We start from the raw sequence: 18,890 nt of genomic DNA on the forward strand, positions 1-18,890 counted from the left end.
TTTGGAAATCAAATTTCAACGTTGCCAGCCGTCATTTCTAGTGTTTTGTGAATATTTATATTTGAAAACAAACTTTTATATCATTCTTTTAAATGTATTCAATGTAATCATGTGAAACCTAACAATATGGATTAAATTCAGCTTCCTGGGGAAAGGTAGGCAAGGTCTTTCCTGGGGAGAGGTAAGCAGGAGGAAGGAATACTATTCAGTTTGCTCTTTTTTGAAACTTCTACATATACAATTTAACAAGGTCTATCATTTTCTACTATTATCTACAATTTATTAAGTGGAATTGCATACATACATAATTATTTTTCTTAAAAAAAACAACAACCTTATAGCTGCATGCTGTGTTGGGAAAATAAGAATAATGCTGCTCTTGTACCAAAAAAACCAAAAAACCAAAAAACGAAAATAAAAAAACAGAAAACAAAAAACAATAAACATTTTTAAAAGTATATAAACTTTATCGTCTTTAATAATCAGAAATTATTCTTTCAAAATTAATGCCTGATTTCTGTAAAAATATTCAAACACTAAAAGTATTTTGTGATGTTGAAAATTACAAGCTCTCATCGTCTACTTCTCAAAGGTAACTGTTAAACATTTTCTTTAATTAAAGTAAATGGAAAGAGAACAATAACAACAGCAACTGGAAATGATTAAATGTTCCTTTTGCATTTGGAAAATATATTTCCATTCCACTTCTCTCACACAGTTTTGTCCTAATGTATTTTTTGTTTTTGAAAGTCTTGTACTGACTACTGTATCATATTTCTTTGAAACGAAAATTTAAAAATAACTTCTAAAAACTTTCTGTGACCATAAGGCTTTACATGTTAATATTTTATTTTGAATTGCCATCATTATAGTTATTATTAATTCACAAATGATCAAAAATATAGATACTATAAACTTTGATAATTACTAAACATTAAAAGTAAACTTGTATTAGAAATGCATTTCTTAATGAGATGAATTAGAAGTGAATCATAGAGCCTCAGTTAATGTGGACTTTAACAAAACCATTATTTTGAATCGTCCCTTTGAATTTGTCCCCCCAAGGTTTTCACACTTCGAGGCAGTGTGCCATAGTATGATTCTTTCATAGGGTGGAAGATGGGTGATAGTGAAAGGATGAAAGGGGATTCTCCAAAGCATACACACCGGCAGTTCAACTTTAGGAGAAAGAACATATGAAAGTGGAAGATTTGAAAATAGATTTCTTTAAAATTATTTATGTATATCTCTTGGAAATTCCTCATGTATCCAAAGGAGAATGCTTATCAGACTGAAGATGACTGGTAAAAGACCAAGAATTCTTAAACCTGGTGGATCTTCAGAATAACTGGGAATTTTTATACAATAAGTTTGGAATGGGCATAGGAATCTTTTCCAAAGTTCCTCAGGTTGGAAATCATTGATTTAGTCTAATTTATATTTTTTCAGAAAAAATGAACTGGCTCAGAGAGAGGTGACTGACTCAGTCAAGGTCATGTGAAAGTAAATGACAAATTGAAAAACGAATGGATTTAGAATTAGTAGGTGTTGGATTCAATTCTTATCTCCATCAGTTTCTGAGTGTGTGGCTTTGAATAAGTCACTTATCCCCTTAGCCAGTGTTTTCATTTTTCTTTGTATGAAGTGGAAAAAAAAACCGCCAATACTTGTCTTATATCTTTCTTGACCATGTTGTGAGAATCAAACTGAATAATAAATATGAAAATGCTTTCTCATAAAGTACTTTAAAAATAAAACTAATATTATTGCCTAATTAGGGACAGAGCTGGAAGTATCCTTTGTCTCAGAAAGAAAAGGAGGAGGTATATAAAAGGAAGCCCACAAGGATAAGATCAGGAGTGTTTGGTTGCATCTGTGCTGTAGGCTGCCCACAATGATGCAGAATTCTGGGTTACAGTTTCAAAATTTTCGAAGAGAGGGTGATCTCATGAACTCTCAATGCCTCCCATATTATAAAATTATAAAGCTTTACCAGACTAACAGTTCTTAGTATGTTTTTTTTTCCCTCCCAGACAGAATAGTTTTAGTATTCAATCTGAGTATTCTTCAACCCTCCTTTTTACATACCATAATCCTTTCAATGATCCAACACAGACTGTGTATTTATTTGATCAACTGATTGTTTAACATCAAAGTTATAGCTGCCTATATTCTTTGCTTAGCCATCAATTTAATGCTTGTGTGAGCTCCAGCAGAGACTCTGCTATCCAGGATCACCCTTGGGATCTTGGGCCTATCCTGGCTTTCTTATGTCTGAGGCCCAAGTCAGGGCCAATTTGTAGCCACCAAGTATGAATGCATCTACGACAGCCCTTGTTTGACCACATACCTGCATTTTGAAAAGTTACAGTGAGCAGATCCCATTTTCTCTCTGTATAACATTTTTTAAAGGAAATGTCACTTTTTTTTCTTTCCTACAAACTTTATTGGGCAATACTGGGGGACAGTGTGCCTCTGCATTACATTTTTTTAATTTCATGGTGCTCAAACACTTCTAATGGTTTCTACTGACTTGATGGGTTAAAGATTTGAAGTTTAGAAGCTTGATTATGGGTATAAGTTAGACTCTGTTAAGAAAGAATGGACCAAAAGGAAAATAATTTTATGGGCAAAAGACTAGAGAGAATTATCTAAAAGAATAAGAGTATTTTCTTTTTTTAAAAGATTATTTTCATAACAGAGATTTGTTTATTGAAAAATTAGAAAAAGAAGATTTTACATAAAGAAAGCAAAAGAAGGAAGGAAAAGTAGCAGTGGAAAGATGAAAAGAAGAAGAAGAGAGTAGTTGGGTAAACTCCGATTTTATTTGGCTTCATAAAATGACCCGTGACTATTGGCTTCCATGTAAATGGATTTGTCTACTCTGGTGGGACAGAAGTGCCTGGCAGGTGTGGCATATGCCCTGAGAACAGAGTAAGCAGAGCAGACCTCTGGAGGTCTCCACTGCTGCAGAACTGTTTTCACAGAATGGCATGGCTAAAAAAACCTCAGGAGGCCTCTTACCACAGAGACCCCAGAAACTGGGAGCCCAGAATATCTTCTTAAATGTCTTTATGGAGGCAAAGGGGATAGTGATTCTTATAATAGGCAGCCCCAGGTCAAACAACTGGGACTCAAAATCTAAAGTCAAAATTCCGGAAAAGAAATCTTGGGGACTGCAAGAGGTCTTGAGAGTCATCCAGTCCAGCTGCATCTCATCAACCAACTGTCCACCCCATTACAGAGAAGAGGCATGGGAACACATTAAATGATATGGATTTTATATGGAAATATAATCCTTTATGTAGCTTTAAACTACTCTGATAATACTTTATAAAGCCAAGGCACTTACTTTAGGAACTATAAACAAGCATAATTAAGCAATGGCCTTACATTATTTGATCTAGAAATCAAGATTGTCTTCAGAACTTATCTGTCAACTTGATGAAGACCAGTGTCAGAGAAGATGAAACTATCTCCCATTAGTTATAAACATGCCCACTCAAGTAGCTGCTATACTGAAAAGTAAAGGTGGCCCTTTTCAAAATGCCTTGCTTTAGGCCAAAAATTGTACCTCATAGCAGGCTAATTAATGCTTTGAGTTTAAAGTTAAATATTATTTATTTAAAACTCATAGTGAATATATTTAGCTGCCCTGGACATGGTCTTCAATTTGGAAGCCCCAAAAGAATAGACATAGAGAGATGCACTTTGGACAAGGCTACTCTGGAACCCAAAAGGATTTTCAAAACAAAAACAAAATACATAGTAAGAAATAAGATGCCAATTATCTCACCCAAGTCTTGACCGTGAGCTCTTTCATTTCCTTGTACATAGAGGAGAGAAAAGCCTTCATAAATATGGACAGTTCCCTGTGGGCATTGTGGTGCATCTGTTGTCTGGCTGTGACGTGTGATGAGGAATCCATGGGCAACAGAGGAAGTTCCAGGGGGACCTGGGGGACCTTGCAATCCATCTGGCCCAGGGGGGCCATCCAAACCACGGGTACCTATTTCCATGGAATCATCAGTATACAAGATTAAGTAAGCTCTGATCCACTATTATGGCTATTAACAAAACATTATGACCTCATTTGATTAGTTTTTTCTTCTTCCAGATTTTATTGGAGAAGGGGAACAGGACTTTATTGGGGAACAGTGTGTACTTCCAGGACTTTTCCAGGTCAAGTTGTTGTCCTTTCAATCTTAGTTGTGGAGGGCGCAGCTCAGCGCCAGGTCCAGTTGCCGTTGCTAGTTGCAGGGGGCACAGCCCACCATCCCTTATGGAGTCGAACAGGCAACCTTGTGGTTGAGAGCCCGCGCTCCAACCAGCTGAGCCATCTGGCCACCTGGTAGCTGAGCGGCAGCTCCTTGACTTCATTCTAGTTGCCTACGGCGCAGCTTGCTGGCCCATTTGGAAATCAAACCGGCAGCCCCGTTGCCCACAGCTTGCGTTCTAACCAACTGAGCCACCCGTCTGCCCTGATTAGTTAATATAGTCAATATTTATAGAGTGTCTATAAAAGCGATGTTAGATATCACTGATGTGGAGATAAACAAAATATGGTCCCTGCCCTCAAAGAGGTATATATACCGGGGTTGCAAAAAAAATGTATACACATTTTAAGAGATTTTATCTTAAACTGTGTATACATTTTATTGGCACTCTCTCTGTGTGTGTATATATATATGTGTGTATATATATATATATATATTCCCCCTCCTAGGATTGGTTGATGACGTTAGGCACTAAATAAATACGGGGTGAATGGAATATTAGATGGGAAGAAGTGAGACTTATTGGGAGAGTCTCAATATTATCTAGTCTCTTGCTGTACTAAAGGAATCCAAACTCCATGACAAAATTTCAGCCTGCAGTTTTGTTCATCAACAAGAAAGGAAGGGTGTGGTTATCATCAATCTGCCAATTTAAGTGGTGAAAAACATTTTCCTTCGAATCTGTCAGGGGAATTATTCTCAGGCATACTTTTTTGTTTAGAGAACAGGTAGGTCAGTCTAAAGAAGTCTTTTAATTTTTTTTTAATTAAAGTTTATTGGGGTGACAAAGGATAGTAAACTTACACAGGTTTCAAGTGTACAATTCTGTAATATATTATCTATATATCATGTTGTGTGTTCACCACCCAGAGTCAGTTCTCCTTCCATCACCATATATTTGATCCCCCTTACCCTCATCTCCCACCCCTCACCCCCCTTACCCTCTGGTAACCACTAAACTATTGTCTGTGTCTATGAGTTTTTGTTTCTTCATTTGTCTTGTTCTTTTGTTGTTTTAAGTTTTTTTTTTAAATTAAAGTTTATTGGGGTGACAATGGTTAGTAAAGTTACATAGATTTCAGGTGTACAATTCTGTATTATATCATCTATATACCACATTGTGTGTTCAGCACCCAGACTCAGTTCTCTTTCCATCACCATATATTGGATTCCCTTTACTATTGTCTGTGTCTATGAGTTTTTGTTCGTTCATTTGTGTGTCTTGTTCTTCTTCTTTTTTTAATTAAAGTTTATTGGGGTGACAACTGTTAGTAAAGTTACATAGATTTCAAGTGTACAATTCTGTAGTACATCATCTATAAATCCCATTGTGTGTTCACCACCCAGAGTCAGTTCTCCTTCCATCACCATATATTTGTTCCCCTTTACCCTCATCTACCACTCGCCTCCCCCCTTACCCTCTGGTAACCACTAAACTATTGTTTGTGTCTATGAGCTTTTGTTTCTCATTTGTTTGTCTTGTTCTTTTGTTGTTTTTGGTTTATATACCACATATCAGTGAAATCATATGGTTCTCGACTTTTTCTGTCTGACTTATTTTGCTCACCATAATAATGTCAAGATCCATTCATGTTGTTGTAAATGGCACTATTTCATCTTTTCTTATGGCAAAATAGTATTCCATTGTGTATATATACAACAACCAAATGGTAGATTTTTGCAAACAATGCCTCTGATACGGGGCTAATATCCAAAGTATACAAGGAACTCATGCAACTCAACAAGAAAAAAATAAACAACCCAATTGAAAAATGGGCAGAGGACCTGAAGAGACATTTCTCCAAAGAGGACATACAAATGGCCAACAGACATGAAAAAATGCTCAACATCACTCATCATCAGAGAAAATTCAAATAAAAACCACAATGAGATATCACCTCACCCCAGTCAGAATGGCTATCATCAACAAGACAAATAGTAACAAGTGTTGGAGAGGCTGTGGAGAAAAAGGAAGCCTCATAAACTGTTGGTGGGAATGTAGACTGGTGCAGCCGCTATGGAAGGCAGTGTGGAGGTTCCTCAAAAAATTACGAATAGAATTACCATATGACCCAGCAATCCCTCTTCTGTGTACCTACCCAAAAAAATGTGAACACATTTATCCGTAAAGATATATGTGCTCTGATGTTCATTGCAGCTTTATTTACGGTGGCCAAGACATGGAAACAATCAAAGTGTCCTTTGATAGATGATTGGATAAAGAAGCCTTTTGAAAGTGTCTATTTTCAATCTACCACTGGTTCCCTTTCTGCATTTAGCCTCTTGATTTGAGGTCATTTTAAAATTCTCTTTTTATACAGGCCTTTGGCCACCGTGTGTATAGATTTTCATTTTGGAAAAACTTCACAGCAATGCTCATATGTGATGAAGATGACATTAACTTACTTTTTCCCTAGAAATACAGTTAATGAAATGACACGGTGTTGGTTCTAGGAAGGCCATAGGTATCATCACTCTGCCTTGTTGCTACTGATATTTTTAGTCAATACAAACTCTTTATGTTCATATTATTTAGAATTATATTTATATTACCTAGAGTTGCTAACACATACTAAAAATCTATTGAGTTTATAATATTTTACTTCTATTATAGCTATCTTACTTTAGTGTATTTTTATTGCAAATTGTCTCAAATTCCTTTTGGAAGTAGGTTTTGTACAGTTTGGAAACTAGTAGATACCAATACAATATTATCAGAAGCACCTATTAATGAGTGACCTCAAAAACCTGCGTATCAGGCTGGCCCGGTGGCTCAGGCGGTTGGAGCTCCATGCTCCTAACACGGAAGGCTGCCGGTTCGATTCCCACATGGGACAGTGGGCTCTCGACCACAAGTTGCTGGTTTGACTACCCGACTCTCGCAAGGGATGGTGGGCTCTGCCCCCTGTGACTAAGATTGAACATGGCACCTTGAGCTGAGCTGCCACTGAGCTCTCGGATGGCTCAGTTGGTTGGAGAGCGTCCTCTCAACCACAAGGTTGCTGGTTCCACTCCCTCAAGGGATGGTGGGCTGCACCCCTGCAACAAACAACGGCAACTGGACCTGGAGCTGAGCTGCGCCCTCCACAACTACGATTGAAAGGACAACAACTTGACTTGGAAAAAATCCTGGAAGTACCCACTGTTCCCCAATAAAGTCCTGTTCCTCTTCCCCAATAAAAAAATCTTTAAAAACACCCTGTATATCAATTTGTCATCTCAATATATGAAGGTACTGTGAGTCTCAAAGCTCTATGGAGATCACTTCAACTTTGAAATTATATTTTTTACGGGGGAAATTGTACTCTACTGTGATATTTTCAAATGTTGAAGGATTCACAATAGTTTCAAGATGGTCACAGGATACATATAGAAAATTATCAGAACAGGTAAATACAGTGAATACCTGGAAAATCCCCATTTTGAGGAAGAGCTGGGTTTTCCAGTGCTCTAAACACATATATAAAACCATCCTTTCTATGTTTCTCTTATACTGGCAGAACTCCTTGTATCTGTTCCCCAGCAATAGATTCACCAGCTAGCTGTCCTCTCTCAAGAGGAGGCTCTCACAGCTCCAAATGGAGGTCATATGTCCAAATGTCTCCCAGACTTAAAGATTAGTATCACAAGCAGTGTTTTACTTGTCTCACCTGGCTGGCCTGGGAGACCTGGGTCTCCTTTGCGCCCTACTGCACCATCAAAGCCAGGGAGTCCATTGCGTCCAGGATCTCCTGGAGGGCCAATTGGACCTACAGGAAAAAAATAAATAAGGTTTCTAAATGGACGTAGAATAATTCAACATCCAGATAGATTTATGAGATTTAAGGCCCTTGAGTGTCACATAATTCATAATCTGGTTTTGTCTTTAATCCAGATAAATAAAGCAATAGCTCAAACCCAGGAAAAAAGAAGCAGACAAGGATTTAGTATCATTTTTAAACAATCCATTTGCCTCTGTGGAGTTTCCCATACTATGACAGTCAGTTGTGTTCTCTTTGCCTTTAGAACAAAATAGGAGTGCAAAGCCCAACTTTTGTTATCTTTCCTATCATAACTAAGGCTGTTACTACCTGGTACATTTTATTTATGGAAAGATTGCCACTCAGTCACTTAAGAGAGAAAGACTGAAATTATTTTCTAGCTTTTTTAAATAAGCAAAGTTGGCTGTAAACATAGAGTCAAATGGCCAACTAGAAAGGATTTAGTTTAAAAATCATGAGGACTCACAGTGGAGAATTGATGGCTCAAGAAATCAGCCTTCTATCCTTCTGGTTAGTTGGGATAGAGGAAGTACCAGATCTTAAATGCAAATTAATTTCATTACAGTGTTTTTAACAATATTAACCTAATCATTCAAATTAGAATACCCAAAGGAGCTAGAAGAAATTGGACTGGGCCTAAAAGAAATTAGGGCATGAGAAATTAAAATTAAATACAAAAAGAGGAAATCAGACCTGTGGTGGTCTGGTATTCTACAAGTTGCTGACACTCCTATTGTCAGAGACAAATTCTGACAAGTTAAAGAATTAAGGAAATGTTCTCAAATAGGTAAGGCTTAAAAAGATGATCTGCAAAGGTACCTGGTAATCCTGGAGGTCCTGGTAGTCCTGGCAGACCTTTAAATCCTGGCTGGCCTGGGGCCCCTGGAGGACCTGCATCTCCTTTGATTATAATACTCTGTCCTGAAGGACCAGGTAATCCAGGGGGACCTCAGAGGAAAAACACACAAATTTGAAGGTAGGGAAGAGAAAGGTCAGAAGGAATGGATGCCAAAGAACCTAAAGTCAGAATAAGAACTGGTGTGAGAGAAACAAGTTACATGTACTGGAATGTTGCCATGTTTGGGGAAACTATCATTATCTCACCAGAAGACTGCAAAATATTTTTTCTTCAGGTCAATGAAAATATTAGGCATATTGTCACTATTTTCAAGCCTTGAAGCATGGCTCACTTACTAGAAAGTATAATTCATTTCAAATCTGTGAACATTGGTGTCAGGGGAAGACAATTCTATTTACTGAGAAGTCCATTCTGATTGTAGCATCATTTGTAGTTCTTGTTTGTTGTGTTTGTTGAGGGACCCACTAGAGCAATAGGGGAATTTAGCAGATGCTCTATTTCAGTTTACAGGAAAACTGTAGAAGTCTCTCAGGGGAAAAAAAAATAACAAAACTATTTTTCATATTAAAAATATACAACCATACTTAATGTGACTTGCTCTTGTGATCTATTCAACTGAATATGGGAAAATTAGTATAATAGCCAATAAAAATCTAAGTGAGGCATTTTTGTTGGTCCTGCATCTATCTTAAACATAAAAGGTCTGCTCTCAATATTTTTTAAATAAAATAGAGAGCTTGAGAGGTTAGTAAATAGAGGGAGAGTTTTATTTCCCTTCAGTTGTTGGGGACTAAGACTCTGAAAGTTTGGTTGAAGGGAGGAGTGCAAACTTTCAAATTCTTCAGTGCATTTAAGTATCATGTATAACTAGCTACAGGAATAAGTCTTACCTGGGGGGCCAATAGGGCCTGGATGCCCCTCAGGGCCAGTTGAACCAGGTAATCCACTGGGTCCTTTCATGCCTGCAATGAAGGTACATACAACTGCACAGCAGAGCAACAGGACGACAGCCTTTACCCAGCCAAATCAGAAAATGGGTATCTTGTCCCAAATGTATTTACTATAAAGGGGTAACCTCAAAACATCCCTTCAAATACCTGGAAATCCTGGGACACCAGGGAGACCAGGATCTCCTTTCATTCCATTGAGACCTGGCCGGCCAGGATTACCCTGAATAAATAAAATCATTCATTTTAGAAAAAATGGGGGGTGGCGGGGGAGAGTGAGGGAATAGGTGGTATTGCATAGTGATTTACAGCACTAGCTCTGGAGTCAAACTTCCAGGATTCAAATTCCAATTTTACCTCTTATTAGCTTGTGTGAGCTTGAGCTGATTATTTGACCTCTTTGATTTATAGCTTTCTCACATGTAAATAGAGAAAATAATAGTATCTACTTCATAGAGCTGTTGTAAGGGTTAAATGAGGTAGTTTATATTAAGTACTTAGAAAACTGACTGGCATGGGGTATGTACTTAATAAATGGTAGTTATTACTTTATTATCATTAGCAAAGACACTTCTTTTTTTTTTAGTGTATCCCTGAAGTGATAAATGCTTGGATTAGAATCACAAGTGCAAAAATGATAATGTCTGAAAGAATTAGCAAAAAAGACATAGTAGGGCCTATTAATTAACTGGGTTTCAGGGCCAGGAAAACTATGGAAAGAAGAGTTGGAGATATCTCTAGAATGGACCTAAAGGAAGAATAACTGGGACAACAAAACTCTTGTTAGTAGGAATGGAAAAGGGGCAAGCCTGGTACATCTTATTACTCAAAAATGTGAGAAAATGTTAAAAAAAAAAAAGAGCGGCATGTCAGAAAGACATAGGATCCAGCTTGAAGGGGTTCCCAAATCTAAGACAATTTAAGCATCAAAATATATAGTGAGAGTTTAAAAGATTGTAAGTTATTAAAAAAAGATAATTTCTGAGTCGATACGGATAATAAATGGACAATAGATTGAAGAAAATGGAGGCTCTTGCTTACAGTAGGGCTGACTGGTATATGTAGTGGTAGTGCTAGAATTGGAAAATCATCATTTGCAACTATCCCAGTATTGACTGGTTTAGGCAAAAATCATAAATATATATTAAATCTAAGGGGACATTTTCATGAGGAGCAGTATATCTACATGATCTTAATGTCCCTTCCTGTAGTTTTGCTTATCAATTACAAGGGGGAAAACTAACCATACAGTGGAGAAACCCCATAACAACTTGATGAGGTGATCAAAATTAAGATCACCAACAAGGGGCAGATAAACATCGTGGGCCTCCATATCTGAGAAGGACACATCACTCATGTAGTATTCCAGCTAGGGATGCAAATCCTGAAGAAATAGCACACAAAAGAAGGAATATTCTATTTTTTTTAAATGGGAGAGGGCTACATTTCTTCAAAAATGTCAAGATCAGGAAAGAAAAAAATAGGTTTAGAAACTTTCAGATTAAGTGATAGTGAAGACATATGACAGTTAAATGCAATTTATGATTTGATCTGGATCCTATATTGGAGGGGGAAAATGCTATAAAGGGCATTATGAGGTCAGGTGACACAATTCGAATATGTAAAGTAGAAATAAAAGTATTATATTGATGCTCAATTTCCTGAAGTTGATAACTATACTGTGGTTATATAAAAGAATAGCTTTAATCTTAGGAAAATTTATGCATTGTAGTATTTAGTGGTAAACGGGCATGACAGATATAACTTATTCTCAAATGTTTCATCAGAAAATATATATATATATAAATCTATAATTACACACACACACACACACACACATATACATAACATACAGAGAGCAAATGGGGCAAAACGTTAACAATTGGTTCATCTGAGTAAATGATACATGGGAGGTTTTTCACCATTCTTGAAATTTTTCTATAAACTTAATGTTATTTCCAAATAAAAAACTAGAAAAGGTACAATGTAAGAACTATTAATAAATTGCACAAAAGAAAATGAATAGAACTTGATAACAAATTGATAAAATATTGGTATCAGATAGTCTTGAATCAGGCATAGTTACATGTGAACTGGAAATACATGGAAAATGAATGAGGTAGGGAGTGACAGTAGAGAATGAATAAAGAGAAGACTAAATTTTAAGTCTAGGTGTCTAGAAAAATAGTGATGACATGAGAAAAACATGTTAGTTGTTGGAAAGCTTTAAGGGTTGTTTCTTCAGATTTTTTTTCCTGCTATACAAAGCAGCCCCAGATTTCAAAGATTGAGCCCGAACTGTGTTGGCTGCCAAATCTAACAATCCTCCTGAATTAATGGAGGAAGCTTTGAGGATCCACAAAACTAATGACTTTCTGGGTCACTCAAACCAAGGTGGAACGCACATGAATACAGATGCAGGAATGTGCTATTATTCTCTTTTTACTGGTGAAGACAGAAACCCAAAGTGTCTATCTGCCTTCCCCATAGTCACAAAGCAGAAGTATACAGTGATGCTGAAAGTTGACCCTAATCCTATCTAATTTCAAAGTCTAAAATATCCATACTCACCATAATTGCTTCTCTATGAGTGCACTCCTCCCCATGCAATGCTCTGATATATGTCTCTTTTTATAAATTTGTTTTCACTGAAATGAAGGTTTCGCAAATCTAAATACTATACATACCAAAAACTCCAGGTAAATTATCTTTTGAGGAACTCTTTAACAAAAGGTAGCAAAGTCCCTTTAGTTGGAAGAAGATAGGAAACTTGCCTTTTTCTTTGTAATTCACCAGTGAACCATGCACAGAGCCTTGACCAGTAAATGCTCATTAAAATAATGCACCATGGAATACTCATTTTGATTGTGAACACCCACATCCCTTTCTCATCAAATATCTACTCCCACATCCTACCTGGAGTCCTGGTGGTCCTTGATCTCCTTTTAAACCAGGCAAACCAGGTTGCCCAGGTTGGCCTGGGTTTCCTCTCTCTCCTTTAATAACTCCATTCCCAGGGAGACCCCGGAGACCTTCTGGACCTGGTAGACCTTGATAATGCACAACAAATGACCACATGTTAGTATAGCATAAAAGTAGAATAAAAGTCAGGCTTTTAAAATATCAGTGACCTAAATTCTATTAGTTTGCAGAATAAAATCCAGAGTATATTAAAACACATAGACCTATGCTGACTCTCTAATGTAAATTGGGCTTTTATTGTTGTTGTTATTAACACTGGTTTCCAGATACTTTCAGTTTGCGTGTTATTATATATTAAATACAATAAGTACCTATCTAAAAAAAGGACTCAGAACATAATAAAGATTGCTTTTGTAATCCTTAAGTGTTTGATTTAAGTCAAAAGAAAAAGACACCATAAAGCAATGTTCTCAAATTGGAACATGTATTAGAATCCCCCAGAGGGCTTGGTAAAACACATTCTTGGGCTCACCCCCAGAGTTTCCGATTCATTAAGGCTGGGGATGGGCCCAAGAATTTGCATTCTAGCAAATGCCTTGTAGATAAACAAGTGCCCTGTGGATAAAGCTGCTGGTTTTGGATCACACTTTAAGAATCACTGCTATAGGGCAATCAGGGATTCAAACCATTTGTCTTAATGTGATTAAAATCAAATTGATTACTTGTAAGTAGTTACTTTTATTGAGTTTCTATTACTATGCAATGAAGATAGTTACTTAAGCAAACTGTTTAATTTTCATTTTAGTGACATGCTTAATACATGAGAATATTTTAAAGTGTGATAAATTCACTGATTCAATATAGCACTTTTGAATTTATTTTAACAATGTTTTCAGAGTCTTTACATTTTCAATATTTCTGAAGAAAAGTAAAGAATTCTGCATATACCTTGTGAATAAATAATTTAAAATGGAATTTTGCTAAGCTCTTTTCCTTATACTATGTTTTAACTTTTCTTTCTAAATAAAGATATCACATCCATCAAGCAACCAAGATCTTATCAATGGTGACATCTTTTGTCACTAGATGGGAAATAGCTGTCAACTTGCTTGCAGAGTGCTAAGCAGTGGCTGAGGTTGAGACTGAGTACTTCTGCCTTAAGAAAATAATTATAAAGCCCTAAATAATGAACAGTCAATAGTTAGCCCTTATACCTTTTCTGTCCTCTAGTAATCTTAGTTTTTCATTGGTTTCAACAAAAAAAGGAAGATACGTAATTTAAAATTCCATTTTAAATTATTTTTGAAGGAAATATTATAGGCATGTGAATTTAAAATACTGAATTCATGCTTACATATAGACAAAGGGTTATCTATTTTACTGACGCAAAATTGGTATATACCGTGTTTCCCCAAAAATAAAACCTAGCCAGACAATGAGCTCTAATGCGTCTTTTGTAAAAAAAATTAATATAAGACCGTGCCTTATTTTACTATAATATAAGACCAGGTCTTATATATTAATTTTTGCTCTAAAAATCGCATTAGAGGTGATTGTCCGTCTAGGTGAAACACTCGAATATTATATAAGTTTCAGGTGTACACTATTGTAATTCGACACCTGTATATATTACAAAGTGATCATCACCAAAAGTCTAGTTGCCATCCTTCACAAAGAGTCATCTTTTTGGGTGGCTGGATGGCTCAGTTGGTTAGAGTGTGAGCTGTGAATAACACGGTTGCCGCTTCAATTCCCACATGGGCCAGTAAGCTGTGCCCTCCACAACTAGATTGAAGACAATGAGCTACTGCTGAGCTTCCAGAGGGGTGGCTGGATGGCTCAGGTGGTTAAAGTGTGAGCTCTCAACAACAAGTTTGCCAGTTCAATTCCCGCATGGGATGGTGGGCTGTGCCCCCTACAACTAAAGATTGAAAACGGCGACTGGACTTGGAGATGAGCTGCGCCTTCCACAACTAGATTGAAGGATGACTTGGAGCTGATGGGCCCTGGAGAAACACACTGTGCCCCAATATTCCCCAATAAAAAAAACAGAGTCATCTTTTTGATCTGAAATAAAATTCGGATTTCAGTTCTCTTTCCAATTTTCTTAAGACCAGAATCAATGGCTACATGCTAACAAGGAAGCATGGCATACAGATTCACAATGCAACTCGAGCTAGAACGCTGGGTTGGAATCCCATCTCCATTAATCATTAGCTGCTTGACTTTAGCAAGTTTATTAATCTCTTTGGCCTCAATTTTCTCTTTTTTAAAATGGAAATTCTTACTTTAAAGTAGGAACAACTTACTTTTTCAGGTTGTTCCCAGGATTAAAGAAGTAATATGTATAAATTACTTGACACAGTGCCTGGCACAGATTAAGAACTGTGTAAGAGGTTTTTAAAAATTATTGTTATTATGACTATAATTATGTCTTTAAAATATGAGCCTGTTTTTAATCTTTCAACTATTTCTATGTTATTTCATAATATAACACTATATGGCACATAAGAAAGAGGAAGCAGGTCCACAACAATAAAACAATCGTTTTATCTTTGAACAATTTAAATCATATGGTCACTCTAGCCCAGCAACCAGACAGACGCACTCAGAAATTCGCTTCCCGATCATAAAGAAAGTGTTGGAGTAGTTTATATTTAAACAAACAAACAAAAAACAACTGCTGATTTTAAACCCCCTAGATAGGATTTTCTAAGCAAAATTGTTATTTTCATCTGTAATGTACAATTTGGACTAGAAATCAGGTAGCTAATCAGTTTATTAAAAGAAAAATAAACTATCTGTGAACCAGTCTAATAATGACAGGGAATATTTTATGTCCCTCTTCCAGAGTCTGAAAAGTAATCAGAACATTGTTATCATTTAAAAAAAAAATGCTAGCCATGTTATGGACATTGTTCTTTTTGCAATTAAAATGAAGTATTGGGAAGTTTATATGCTATTCATTCAGACCTGCTGTTCTAGTCCCTCAACTTTAAATTAATGATTCGATAATGACATAAGGAACATATAAGATTTATTTTTAACAGTATTCAATAGTTATCTTCTATAATGGTAAATAGCCATGAAAACAGATCAGAGCAATTTCAGGCAGCAAAAATTCAAGAAAATAAAATCAATGTGCAGAGATTACAAATGGGCCAGATGCCTACCTAAATATCTTAATGCAGTCTTAAAGATAAAAAAAAAAGGGTATTTCTATTTAAAATTCAACATGTTTTTATATATGGTTTACCTATTGTAAATAATTCAAATTACAAAGACTGAATGTCATTTCAAACTTGATTATAAACAAGTCACATTACCTTCACCAAAATGTTAAATTACCAGAGCAGGTAGTACCATGTTTCCCTGAAAATAAGACCTAGCCAGACCATCAGCTCTCATGCGTCTTTTGGAGCAAAAATTAATATAAGACCCGGTCTTATTTTACTATAATATAAGACCGGGTCTTTATAATATTATGTAATATAATGTAATGTAATATAATATAAAATACCGGGTCTTATATGACATAAGACCCAGTATTATGTTAATTTTTGCTCCAAAAGACGCCTTAGACCTATGGTCCGGCTAGGTCTTATTTTTGGGGAAACAGGGTATTTGACGATAACAGCACTCTTCAATGACTTCTGAATTACAGCAAAAAAGGTGCATTTTTCCTATCATACATACAAAGCATTAACCAAAAAAAAAAAAAAAAGAAAAAAAAAGAAAAAGAAAAAAAGAAAACAGAGAACTGACCAGTGAAGAGTCTAACCTTGAAAACCTGGGAAGATCAGAGTTCACCAAAGCCAAAAGATCGATGTTAGCAGTATCAGACATCACACAGTACAAAATAAGATTATGAGTTAGAAGTGGTTCACATTGTAGCACAAGTTAAACAACAATCCTCTTTGCCAGCATATTTTATTCCTATAGCATATTCAGTATGTAAACAGAACCATATAGGAGTATAGAGAGCCAAACACTTTCAAATAGAGCTTATTCTAGGAAATAAGCTGCTAATTTTCACTAATACAAAAAATGGAAAATTCTACTGAAGACATCATGTTAACACTGGTACTGTGGCTTTCCAAAAGTTAGCATCTCAAAACACTAAAATTGGCAAGATAGTACTATTTCATTGATAGCCTTTCATTCCTTTCAGAACAAAGCGTAAGTTTGGATAAATATTTATCTTGGCCTCTGCCATCCTTTAGTAAAAACACGAGGTGCAAATTTCTTGATATGTTCAGACTGCTCCAAGGATATATAATTAATTAAAAGGCCCCATTAGACAAAAATACAAAGATCATAGGTGACTAAATAGAGAAACTAAAACACAAGTATACAATGGCCATTACCAACTATACTTCTGTTTGTCTTCTTTGAAAATCATTCTATAAAGCCACATTCTGATTTTTCTCATTATTCACCAAGAGGCTTTCTTCTGTGCATTACTACTTGAAATAGTTACTCAAAAAGAAAAAGCCAATATATATTTGTTTACCATTGAACTGGAAAATAGTCAAAATTTCCAAAGATGTGAAGACCATCAGTGAAGCGGTGCTTTTAAATATTTTGGCATGCAATATCCCACCCCAAACAACAGAAAATATCACATTTACTTTATTATTATTCAATGAACATATTAAATCAGGCTATCAACTATTAAAAGAAGGATCATTAAATAAAAAGTTAAAAAACCTAAAATAGAACTCTTGGTTAATGTTAATTGACTATAAACACAATTTCCTTTTCTTACAAATCTTGCTATGATTTATAAACACTGAGGTTAGCAGAGAGAATAAATTGTGCTAAAGCACTAAATCCTGGGAATTAGAAGACCTAGGATCCATTTTTGGCTCTACTACCTATATCTATGGGACTTTGGGGAATTCAGTCTCTCTGAGATTGTTTTCTCACTCACGTAATGGGAATAGTGGTGTCTGCCCTAACCTCCCTTGCAGAGTTGTTTTAAAGATCAAATTCAATTTTTAAAATATTGACCTGATATCTGCCATGTGCAAGCTGCTACAGGGAACACAAAAATTTGCCAGACCCAAACTCTGCCCTCTAGGGGCTATGATAAAAGTTTATTATATAATATAAATGTGGAATGTCATATAAACATAAAACATTACCATTGCTGCCTAGTATAAAACTTTTAAAACCTTTTATAATTTGAAATTTAGAAAGCTGAAAATCAGCTTCTGTTTATTTAAATGGTTTCTACACTACATACAGCAAACTGACTCAAGACAACACTGTAAGCAGAGCCTGGCCACACGATTAAATACATTAAAATTGCTACCTAAGATAATTCAGAGTTTGAGTAAAGACATTTTATACATGTGTTTGATGTAGAAGAACCAATAACAAGAACTCATAGCAAAATATGTCACTGAAATATATTTTGGTCTGAGTAAGCAACAAGGAAAACTTTGGATCGTATCATAGCAAAACTTCTAAGACTTTAATAGCTAAAAGGTAACATTTTAATGAGTTATATGCCAAGTCAATTTTGTACATGAGGCTCTCAATCCATTAGTTCTCAAAATGACCTAACAAAGTTTAACTGAAAAACAAAACAAAATAAAAAACCCGAAGTCTTGTACATAAGTGGTAATAAGTAAAGATAAACTGATGAATTGATTGGGAAATTTTAAATCCAGCTTCCACTTAAGGTTGCAGTATTCAACTGTTGCAAAGAGAACACTGTAGATACCAGGTTACAATATGTAATTTAGAGTACATCTGGTAAATGAGAAGTTGTTAAATTGGTTTTAAAGTAATGAGGCTACTTTCTTTTTCCTTCTTTGAAAATAGTCTAGTGCTTCAGAAGAAAACAATCTAGTTGATAGTGAAGTCTGGAAGTGATCAAGGCAGCAGACTTCTATGTTAAGTCAGACGGGAGGATTCAAAATTGCTTCAAAGTATAACATAGTCTTCTCTTTATCTTAGCGACAGTTATACAGCATGCACTTGTCTTAATCTTTTTGATGACATCCATTTAGAAAAAACAAGAAGCAGTTAGTAGGGGTTGATGGGGATCTTGAGGTAACACAAAACAAGAAAGTGGAAGCAGAGCCCAGTCTGCAATGGCTAAGAGTCTCCTAAA

At 35.9% G+C, this 18,890-nt stretch overlaps 1 protein-coding gene across 6 annotated transcripts in view; it reads right to left on the reverse strand.

Annotated features, from left to right (window-relative positions):
• COL4A5 (collagen type IV alpha 5 chain) overlaps positions 1 to 18,890 on the reverse strand; it is a 370,566-nt gene that overhangs the window by 87,002 nt on the left and 264,674 nt on the right. For 5 of the 6 annotated variants that reach the window (XM_033112875.1, XM_033112869.1, XM_033112893.1 and 2 more), the window contains 7 exons: positions 16,548 to 16,556; positions 12,761 to 12,894; positions 9,995 to 10,067; positions 9,788 to 9,859; positions 8,858 to 8,986; positions 7,928 to 8,026; positions 3,797 to 4,009 (listed from right to left, as the gene is read on the reverse strand). In XM_033112875.1, coding sequence (XP_032968766.1) covers positions 3,797 to 4,009; positions 7,928 to 8,026; positions 8,858 to 8,986; positions 9,788 to 9,859; positions 9,995 to 10,067; positions 12,761 to 12,894; positions 16,548 to 16,556 — 729 coding nt within the window. The remainder of the gene's footprint in view (positions 1 to 3,796; positions 4,010 to 7,927; positions 8,027 to 8,857; positions 8,987 to 9,787; positions 9,860 to 9,994; positions 10,068 to 12,760; positions 12,895 to 16,547; positions 16,557 to 18,890) is intronic. The other variant, XM_033112912.1, reaches the window with a different exon arrangement.

This window comes from Rhinolophus ferrumequinum, chromosome X (assembly GCF_004115265.2).
Source record: "Rhinolophus ferrumequinum isolate MPI-CBG mRhiFer1 chromosome X, mRhiFer1_v1.p, whole genome shotgun sequence".
Lineage (NCBI taxonomy): Eukaryota > Metazoa > Chordata > Mammalia > Chiroptera > Rhinolophidae > Rhinolophus > Rhinolophus ferrumequinum.